The sequence below is a fragment of the Onychostruthus taczanowskii genome, unplaced genomic scaffold (assembly GCF_017590055.1).
Source record: "Onychostruthus taczanowskii isolate IOZ18803 unplaced genomic scaffold, ASM1759005v1 scaffold53, whole genome shotgun sequence".
Taxonomy (NCBI): domain Eukaryota; kingdom Metazoa; phylum Chordata; class Aves; order Passeriformes; family Passeridae; genus Onychostruthus; species Onychostruthus taczanowskii.
This window is the reverse complement of record NW_024502902.1, coordinates 1,287,389-1,297,835: the sequence shown is the minus strand read 5'-3', so window position 1 is coordinate 1,297,835 and position 10,447 is coordinate 1,287,389. Positions and strand designations below refer to the sequence as shown.

At 51.1% G+C, this 10,447-nt stretch overlaps 1 protein-coding gene across 1 annotated transcript; it reads left to right on the top strand.

The window, feature by feature from the left end:
* Positions 1-4,714: 4,714 nt before the first annotated feature.
* Positions 4,715-9,183, top strand: LOC121342475. The gene is made up of 3 exons (XM_041416960.1): positions 4,715-5,227; positions 7,705-7,777; positions 8,326-9,183. The coding sequence occupies exons 1-3, from the start codon at positions 4,715-4,717 to the stop codon at positions 8,532-8,534; spliced, it is 795 nt and encodes a 264-aa protein (XP_041272894.1). The 3' UTR covers positions 8,535-9,183.
* Positions 9,184-10,447: the final 1,264 nt, after the last annotated feature.

The window sequence follows — 10,447 nt, the reverse complement described above, 5'->3', positions numbered from 1 at the left end:
GAGATGTGCCAGGGCAGAAAGAAGGTTGCAGGAGAATGAAGCAGCAGTCTGGAGAGGGGGGCGAAGGGGAGAGAGACAGGGTTAATGAAAGCTGACATCACATGGCCACTGTGGCGTTTTTGATCTTGACAAAGGCAGACGGTTTCCCTCATTGCCAGCGTGAGACAAATTACAGGTGAAGCAGAAGAGATTGCAAGATATTTCTGGCTGTTTTGGAGTTTGGTGGGGGGAAGGGAGGATGAATTCAGGGCAGACGTGTCCTAAAGATGGGAGACAAGCAGATGCAATAAATAACAAGAGCCAGCTCCCAGGCTGAGGGGATGTAGAGAGCAAATAGAACAATGTTCCTTTTGGGCTGCTGAAGGTGTGCAAATATGTTAAAAGCTCTGGCACCCACCTAAAAGGTGTTTGCCCTCTTTCTGTTCCCTGTTACCTATTCTCTGGCCCCACTGAAGGACCTGGGTGGCTTTAGGGTCTGGTCAGGGACACGCTTGCTGTGCCCTGCTCCTGCAGGCTTCAGTCTTCTCACCATGCTGGTGTCTGTGGATATTCAGCAGATCCAGATGAGCTACCACTCATCCCACAGTTAGAAAATTATTTTTCATGGTAGGGGGCATTGTAAGGAAGTGGAGACTCAGGTTGGCACTGTGCCTGCAGCTCTTGCCTAGATCTGTAGGTTGGCAAGGAGAGGAGGGCAGAGGGATGAGATGTGGTTGGTGTTGGAAGCCAGAGTGTATTGCACATATCCCTGAGTAACTGTGTCAGGTTGTTTCACCTCATGCTGCCCCATTTCCATTTTGCAAAGTGGGAGTAATGAGTTGATCTCTTCTTCTGAGTGGTGCAGGAGAGCTGAGATGGGTGTCAGGACACTGGCCCAGAGTGTCAGCAGAAGGGACAAGAGCAGGGCATGATATGGAAGGAGAGAGCTCCTGATTTTACTCTGTGGGCCATTGTACATTGCTCTGGTAGCACAAACCATTCCACAAATGGGTAGAAGTGTATTGCAGTCAACATGAAGATGTTCTGATGCTGCCAAAAAACAACAATTGACATCAGCAAGACTTGGCCTGGCCATCATGAGTGCTCCCTTGGAACAGGGCAGCTGCTCCTGCAGTAGGACTGCACCAGCCAGTACAGAAATGTTAAAAAGCACACCTTGTCCTCATGTATCCATGTATCCATGGCCAATTTGCTGTATGATTCATCCAGTAGCTGCATCTCAAGATATTTTCTCTCTGATTTCTCCCTTGGTTCTCTCTGAGCACCCAGAGGAGCACAGGAGACAGGTTTTGGAGACGGTCTGGAGAGGAGCACTGACCCCAGCATGGTCCCAGCTGTCTCAGTGACGGCTCCCAGCTCCTGACAGCCCCATTCAGGAGAAGCTCTAGGAGATGTCACCTGCTCATGCATTACTGCTCCAGGCTAACTTCTTGCCATCCCTCCTGGGAAGCCTGCAAAATAGAGCTCGTGTGTATTTGATTGCACTTGTTCTCTCACTAATAGACAAAAATTATATCATTTGCAGCAAGTGCAGATTATTAGAGAAATTAATGACATTTTCACATATGTTGCTGGCAACTTCTGCTTCCTTTGGCAAAAGCTCTTCACAGCTATATTTAGATCCAAAGTCAGCTTTTTCATTCTGCTCTTTAATTTAACTCACTATACACATTTCCTTCATTTTTGATCAACTCAGCAAAGCTTCTCTAATGTTTTGGGTTTTTTTTTTTAAGTTGCAGTAGCACCCAGAAGGTGGGTTAGTCTGCTTTCCCACCAGACTATCCCCAGCTGATGCCCTGCCATGCATCCCATGTGCCTTCTGCATCCTGCTGTAGCTCCCTCACCTCCTGCAGCAGAGCAGGGAAGCATTTCTGTGGCCCTTGCTGAAGTTTTGTCCTCTACTGCAGACCTTGGGAAAGGCAAGTTTGATAAACTCCATCTTCTCCCATGCTTCTACCTACATCGGGAGAGTAATACTGGGAGACTGGTGTTGCTTTAAAGATAGGCGTCGACCTGGGTCTGGTCATCTCAGAATGATGCTGATGAAAGGCTAAAAGATGCTAAAGCCCAGTGGAAAAACTTGTTAAGAAAGACTGGAATAACATTTAAGCAGGCCTGGGATTAAGCTGAGCTCAGTACATTGTTTATGCTGTGATTTATGGACGTGCTACAAGCAAGAAGAATGTGACTGAGGTTGCCTGACCATCTCCATTTCTTCCAGCCAAGACTTTTTTCTTTGGTTTTGAGAAAGGTTTCATGATTTCTGCTCTGGCTGGGTGGCCCTCTCACATCAAACCTGATCCCATGTTCACCTTCATCTTGCAGGTGAATTTGTGGTTGCCCAGAGATATGGAGGGAGTCAGGGGGGTGGTGATAGGCGGGTGTCCTGGGATTAATGGCTTTGAGGGGCTCGGTGTGTGCACAGACATTCAGAGGCTTCCTCCAAGCCAGGTGAAGGGGGCTGGAAGGCCCCAAGGCACCAGGCAGAATGATATGCACAAGTTAATGCCTGGAAGACCTGAGTGGCACACAGCTGCCTCATCTGAGGTGGAAGCTGAGCTGCAGCTGAAGTGTTTCCATGCAGATTGAGCTGCACTGGCACATCAATGCCTGTAGCTGTCTCGCAGCTTTAGCTCTTGTTGGAAACCAAAGGATGTGACAGCACCTGAGAGCCCGGTCACAGGCAGCAAGCAGCTGAGTCAGAGGCACAGGGTCTTCAAGCATGTCCCAACTCCAGCAGCACAAAGCCCTGTGTTTTTTTCTTGCTGCATCCAAGGGTGCTTCAGACTCATCTGGGGGGTTTCCTGCTTGAAGCAAGAGAGGCTGCCATGTCGTGACCTTGCCTACTGCTGTGGTGGTGGCTGCAGAAAGACGTGATCACCATTCCGTGTCACGTCCTCCCAGTGTTTGCGTGGCAGGGAAGTGAGCCAGAGGAAAAAATGACCTCGTGAGTCAAAACTATTGCTGTTCTGGGGTTTTGGCTGCATGAGCAGCATGCTGGCATTAAGCCCGAGCTTAAATCTGGGAATACGTTGAAGACTGGCAAATACACACTGGCTCTGAGGTGACCTAGAACAGAGAGTCGGGACAGTTGGCTAGGGACAGTGGGAGGAGCTTACACGTTGTGGCACGAATATACCTGGCCTGGCAGGCTCTACTGAGTGCCTGCATCTTCACCACAGACTAGTCACCTGGATAAATTAATAGTCTCCTACCTTGTGCCACTGATCTCGCTCTCATTTTCTCTGGAAAGTGGTTTGCCTTTTGCCATCTCAAATGGACTGTCTTTGCCTGCCCTAAAGGTTTGCTCTGAGGATGCAATAAACAATACCCTTCCAAAGTTATTTTTAAAAATCTTATTCTCCAAACCACAGGTTTCTGTCCTAGTATGGTCAAAGCTGTGGGGCTTGGGGCTTGTGTTTTCTGCCCCCTGCAGTGAGATTAGTGAAGCAGTAACTGTGCTGATGGTCAAGGTGTCATGTCCAAATTTCATTGAGGCTAAAATTAAGGCACGATTGCATGATCTGGCAATCATCTGGAGTGCCCACCTTACTGGGGCAAACCAAGAAGCAGTTAGCTAAACCTAATGGATCTGATCCTCCATGCAGATATCCTGCTAGGTATGGAGGGCTTGCAAGGCCTATACTCAATGCTTCTAAGCTGTTATGAAGTTACATCGAGAAGAAGTGAGGCTCAGGAGGACCTAAAGAGGATGAAGAGGAAGTCACAGAGCATACCAGTCAGCTCCCACGGCTCCATCACAGCCTTGTCTCTGCACTGGTGGATGAAACCCTGGCACAGACCAGGTGACAGATCCTTATCATGCATTACCCTTGGAGCTGGCAGGCGTGCATGGGCTCTGTCACCATCCTCAGCTTGGCTTGAAGAGAGGATGAACTCCTTTGTGCCTGAAAGACAACCTACTGGGAATTAAGACCTCAAATCTCACAGCTCTTGGAGTGTAGCAGACACAAATTCGTGCCTCATGCATTCCAGTGGATACTATTAATCCTGAAAACCTTTACAATAACCTACTGTGGCACATTTGCAGGGCTGTAAGTGTCAAAAACTAAGTGGGTGGAGCTGGACAGCACAGGCAGGAGAGCAGGCAGTTCTTCAGGCTGGAGCCAGTTGTCTGATTGATTTTGCTAAAACTCTTTTGTGTTAAACAATTTCTGGGTCTTGGTGAAAATTTCCCTTTGTAAAAAAAAAAAAAAAAAAAAAAAAACAAAAAAAAAATCAAAAAAACCAACCAAAAAAAAAAAAAAAAAAAAAAAAAACAAAAACCCAGTTTGCATGTTCCTATTTTTGTGCTGCTGAAAAGCTGAAAATGTTTTAACAAAACATCTCTTAGCAGCAGCAATGACAGAACTAGGTATGGATTCAGAAAAAAGGTATTTCACTGAAAGCGAGGCTAGTACTTCAGACAGCATTTTTTTTATGTTTCCTGATGGAAGATTCTTTTGGTCAAAGTGTTAATTGTTTTAATTTTATATAAAAGCCCTGAAGGGAGTACTAACCCCCCTTTGCCTCTAACCCCTCTCTCATTCTCTGCCTCCCACCCACTGATGAAAATCCACTAGCCCCAGTCCTTGGGCTGCACAGCCAGTAAATCTGTGGAGGCTGAAGATTCTGTCCATCTCCATCAGCTCGAGCTCATCCACGTGTGCCCCAGCATTTCTCCTCCTCCGGGGCTGCAGCCGGGCTGCGGATGATGCGGGAGGAGGGAGAGCATCCCGCGGGCAGCTCCCTCGTGGCTCTGACCCGGGTACCATGTGCGGGGGAGCTGGGGATGCTCGTTGCCATAGCGACCTCGGCTAAAATGCTCCCCCCTCCCCGCGCCGGGATGCAGCCCGTTGCAGACAGTCGTTCTTGCGTGTGTGGGGGAAGGCCGGCGGTGGGGTGCCCCGGGGAGGCTGGAGCGGGGCTGACACTGCCGGGGAGGCGGTGGGGGAAGCCCCCGGGAGTCCCGCTGGGCAATGAGGCCACGCTGCTGGCTGCCTGTCCTTCCCCCGCCCGCCGCAGCTGCTCCCGCCATCCCTCCCTCCCTGCCTCCCTCCCGCCCATCCGCGCCTGTCGCCTCCCGCTGTCGCTCAGCTCTCCCGGAGCGGGGTCCCTTCTCCCTGGCACTGCCTGGCCGGGAAAGGAGCCTGACTCATCCCGGCTGCGACCTGGCAGATGCCGGAGGGAGCAGTCTCATCCCGTCGCCCTGCGCCCGTGGAAGAAGGTAGGTGACAGGTGTCAGGGCATGTAGCCGTGCTTGTTTGGGATGCGGTACATGGCAGCGAGGTCATGTCTGGGTCCCCAGTGACCGGCAGCTCTGTGCCCCAAGCTGCAGCCTGCCCCAGGGTGCCCAGGTCTTGGGGAATCTCCTGTGATTGAGGTGAGCCCACGGCTTGTAACGCTGCAAAATGAGTTGTGCTCCCAGCCACGCACACGGGAGGGTTCTGTACCCAGATTCTCCTGTGGGCTGCTCCCAGCCTCCCCCAAGCAGTTTGTGCCCTGCCACTAACAACGTGGCCCCTGGGGCTCCTGTCACAAGTGTACCCACAGCACCTCGGGGGCAGTGGGAGGTGGCATAGGGGATCCACGGGTGACACTGAAGGCAAGAGGCTGGAGTGAGGTGTAGCACGGGTTTAAAAGAGGTCAGACACCTTATCTGTATAAGACACGGTTTTGGATGGAAGACCAAGAACTCTTTTGTGTCTTTGGGGGGACGTGGATGTCCTACTGCAAAATGAGGTGCTGGTCCAGCAAGGTTAAGGCAATCTGCAGAACTGCTCCAGGAAGCTGACATCTTTAAAGGAAACTCCCTCTTTTCAGTATTTGCAGCCAAAATCTGCTCACCTGCCTGACAAAAGCAAGTTGCTTCTGCAGGCCAGCCCTGCAGAGGCTGGAGGGGGGGCTCTGACACCTCATCCAGCGCTTGGCTTGGCCATGATGAGGATCCTTCCTGAGGGGGCAGGGTGGGTGAGCAGCGTGGGGACACAGCAGGATAGGGCTGCATAGCAAGTAGACTGAAGAATAGGTTGCTGGCGAGGAGCTAGGAAATGCTGGCTCTACTAGTGATGGAGGAAGGAAGAATTGGGAAGTGTGTAGGGCTGCTTTTTATTGCAGTGCTTTTTTTGGATGGCAGCTTCACTCACACATTTGGAAAATGGATGATCAGGGAAGGGAGTGAGGTTATTGGCTTTCCTCCCATCAGCCCAGGAGGTCCAAGCTGAACACACCTTCACAGTGTCCCTAATCCTGCCCATTGCTGTTGCCAGCCAGGGGCAGATACCAGCTGCTGAGACACCTCTGAAAAAGGGGTTTGCAGCAGCCCGAGATACCCAGGATGTCTGTAGCTGCAGCTGGGGGGTGCAGGGGGTGCAGAGGAGCTACTTTTGCAGAGCGTGTAGGAAAGCTGTGCTGAGGGGTTTCTGGCCCAAAGTTCAGACCCAACTCCTGTTGCGGAAGGGGTTCATGCCTAATTCCTTACGTGGTCCCCTAAGGTGCGTTAAGGGAAGCCCCACAACTCCTCACAACACCTCTGTGATGTTGTTGCAAGTTATGGTGGGAGCTTTCCTCAGCAGTTGTTCACCTGAGGAAGGCACAGGCAGCCATGAAGAGGCAGCAGCAGTGCCCAGATCAAATTCATGCCAATAAGTGGGAGGAAATCAGGCATTTTCTGCAGTTTCCTTCTTATGCAATAAGAATTGCAACTTGTTTCAGATCTTACCCTGTGACAAAAAACTTGCTGTTACAGGCCCTCCTGGGACAAGAAGTGTCCAGCAGATAAATGCTGCTGGGCACTTTGGAAACAGCTGATGGCTGTGGTATTAAAAAAACAAAATAAAAAAGCCCAGCCCCTGGTGTGGAAAATGCACCAACCTTATGGGCCAGGAGCAGGGAAGAGGATGGAAATGCTCAGAGTTCTCCCCAACCTCCTCTTAACCCGCCCTGTGCAAGGAATTTGGGGATATATGGTTATTGCAGAGGGATGACTTGAGCGATGGTCAGATGTGACAGCTTTCATCTGCCTGGAGGAGCAGGAGTTTGATGAGGGTGCACTTCACTGTGTCCCCACCGAAGTCAATGGGCATTTCATCACTCCCACCAAGGGGCGAGAGTTACGGAAAGCCCCCTTTCAGGACTGCGTTTTTGTGCCCAAGTCTGGCACCACTGTGCTCTCCCAAAGCATGAGGGTGCCAGGTTTAATCCACCAAAGCCTTTAACAAGCAGCACATTTGCTGTGAAAACCCAGAAGATCTGGTGCATGGCGACGTCGTAGCCATGCTTTTTGTGTGGAATGCTTTTTGATCCCCTTTTCTGTCCCTGCATGATCCACACCTTGGCTGTCATTTAGTGCAGAGCAAGCAGCAGAGCTGAACAGGCCAGGCACCTTTGTGGGTTGCAATGTGGGTTGCTATCTCCCTTGCAAAGGATGGGAATAAGGGGGGGATCAAATGTGATGCCATTACAGATTTAAATGGCCCTAAGTTAGGGTGCATGCCCTAAGCACGGCATCAGCAGGGCCATAATGGTGGGGAGATAATGTGCCAGGGAACCAGCAGGTTATGGGGCTGGGACCCCGTTTATTCACCCCTCCAGAAATATTCAGCCTTGACATCTGAACAAGGAGATGTTTGCTCCTTCCTGCTCTCCCATTTTTAGTGCTGGGCCAGCAGCAATCACAGTGTGATGTTGTTTTGTGTTCCCCAGGGCAACGCTGCTCCGGACTCACCTCGCACTGGGCTGTCCAGGAGTTCTTGGCAAGGCAGATCGGCTGCTCCCGGTGAGTGCCCCCACTGCACAGTGGCTGATGTGGTGGAGGGATCTCAGGTCTGCTTGCAAACTAGTGCTGAACCAAGGACCCTGAGCCCTGGCAAAGCAGGACCTGAAATAGAGGTGCAGTAAGGGAGGGCTCAGTCCTGAGCCAGACCAGCTCACACTGGGAATTCAGAGGGGTAATGGAGTGTCAGGGGAAGCAGATTTTCCCTCAAGCAGGAGGTGAGAACTGCCTACCCACTGCCTACCTTTAATCACTTGCAGTGGGGTTGGGGGCGAGCAAGCTCAACCTTCTCTATGGGGAGGGAGTAGGATTGACACTCTGTGGAGGTGTCCTAGCAATGACCCCATAAGCATTGACCTCTCACAGTGGATGAGGTGCCTTAATGTGCAACCAAGTATGAACCAGGGGCAGCAGGGCTGTGAGGAGGGACTGGGCACTGCTGATGAGGCAGATGTTCTATGATCAGTCTTGGTGGAGAAGGTGGTTTTGGGTGGTGGAGGTGTGTTTTGGGTGCTCCCACTGCATGAGCTTTCTCTCCTTTTCTCTGGCAGCTATGCCCCACTTCTTGGATTGGTTTGTGCCCGTGTATCTGATGATCTCCATTCTCATCCTGGTGGGCTTTGGAGCTTGCATTTACTACTTTGAACCAGGACTCCAGGAAGCCCATAAGTGGCGAACACAGAAGCCACTCATGGAGCGAGACCTTCGGAAGACGCTGATGATTCGGGACAACCTGGCCTTTGGGGTGCCTGAGGTCTGACAAGCTGCCCGTTGCAGCCAGAGGAATCTCTCCTGGGTAGGCAGCAGACCACAATCCTCACCAGGGATGGCAGTCCTGCCCTGGTAAAAGTGGGGCTGGTCATCACTTTGCTCTCTGCTGATGTGGGTCTCGTACTCATCACTCACCATTCTGCCCCTTTGCTTCTTAGTCAAGATTTGTCTGGCTGGGCTTCCCATGTGCTCACAGCTCTTCAGCCAGCCAAGGACTTCTGCTCCTTCCTGTGGCCAAGACTGATGAACCACTCAAATGAAGTATCCCTTGTTAATCACTTGAGTTTGAGCTGCCTGGCATCTTGACAGGATCTTCAGTGGGAGACATACCAGGTTTTGCAAAGGGGTACAGAACCATGTACTCCTATTCCCTAGGTTAAATCTAACACAGTCTAAGTCCAAGGGGTATTTTGGGGAAAATAAATGGGGTTTTAATACAAATTGTTGCTTCAGGTGAGCTCTTCCCAGCACCGCCCTTGATGGTGAGCTTGCTGAAGCTCTGTGTAGAGGGACCAAGGGCTCAGTGAGCCTCAGAGACTGAGCACCTTTATCCTTGCTAAATGCACACCCCTTCTGTGTCTGTTTGGGAGATGGAGAACATCCATTCCAGATGCACCACATGCAAATTAAAGGTCTTTATTAAAGAGGTTGGTTCAAGTCCTGTGTCAAGCTGAGAACGTTCTGCCGCTCTCCATGCAGGGGTGCTGCCAGACTTACCACATCAGCTGCTCCTGATCTGCCTGACCTTCTGCTCCTCTGTCACAGAGGGAGATGGGATAGTCTGTGAAGCTACTTGCACTTGTTCAGTCCCCTGCACTGCAGAGCCCTACAGCTTGGATAGGCTCTCTTTCTTAACTGTTTCCCAATGAAAGCTGTGAAGCATCCCTCAGCGCTTTTTCCCCCTGCGTGTCTCTGAGAGGGAACATTGAGCCTGCCATCTGAATGGGCCCATTGTACCACCTTTGCTTCCTGGACCCAAGCCATATAATGTGGGTCTGGCACAAAATCCCATGTTAATAGACTTTCTGCACTGTCACAGGGATGACCAGCCACCAAAGTGCTGTATGAAGCTGTGACAGTGGAGCTGAGAGGGATATCCCTATCCTCTCTCTCCCTGACAGCCCAGTGCAATGCCCAGTGTGTACAGGGAGGTTTGAGAGAGCAAGGAGCCTGTGGCAGGATGTTGTGTCTCCTCTCCTCCCACCCCAACATCCACCCTTTGCATGCATGTAGGTGCAATGGTGCTACCTGTGAATGCACAGAGGGATTCTCTGTGCCCCACTCCTGCATATCCCAGGTATGTTAGCTGGTGCCACCACCCTCTGTGCACTTGTCTGTGCATCCTGTGCCGTCACCTGGACCAGCCAAGATATTGGCAACCCACATCTACAGCATCCTTCCATTGTTATGGCTCTGTGCTCTAGTCCCCAGTGGCTCCTTTCAGCAGCAGGGGTTCCTCAGGCCAGCTGTGAAAATATGCCACAGCTCCTGGCTTGTGTCACTCAGCCTCACCTGTGAACCTGGGAGCAGGAAGTTTTCTCCTCCATTCCCAAAGAAAGAAGGAGCGCTCATTGGACTGCTGGGAGTGATTTATGCAGGGAAATGCAGTGAGTGGGATTACTTTTGCAACAAAAGTCTTGCTTGCCCTCAAAGGCTCAAAGCACAGGTGCAGCCTGAAAGTTGGTAATTCTCTGGGGATCCAAGTTAATTTTTAGCTCTAAGGAATAGATCAGGACATCCTGCAAATATCCTGGGTCTTCCTGGGACATTTCATCTGCCAGACTGCAATTGCATCACCGTTCTTTTCCACACCAATACCAGCCACCCAAGCAGGAGCTTTCTGGCTCTGTTTCAGACAGAGGACAAGTCAAGAGTCCTTTCATTCAGCCGCGTAACAGAGAC

Bases quoted from the DNA above. Each gene is read 5' to 3' on its own strand.
- LOC121342475 (XM_041416960.1), top strand. From the start codon at position 4,715: ATGCGGGAGGAGGGAGAGCATCCCGCGGGCAGCTCCCTCGTGGCTCTG. The intron at 5,228-7,704 runs GTAGGTGACAGG...TGTGTTCCCCAG, and splicing joins CCCTGCGCCCGTGGAAGAAG to GGCAACGCTGCTCCGGACTC. The intron at 7,778-8,325 runs GTGAGTGCCCCC...TTTCTCTGGCAG, and splicing joins AGGCAGATCGGCTGCTCCCG to CTATGCCCCACTTCTTGGAT.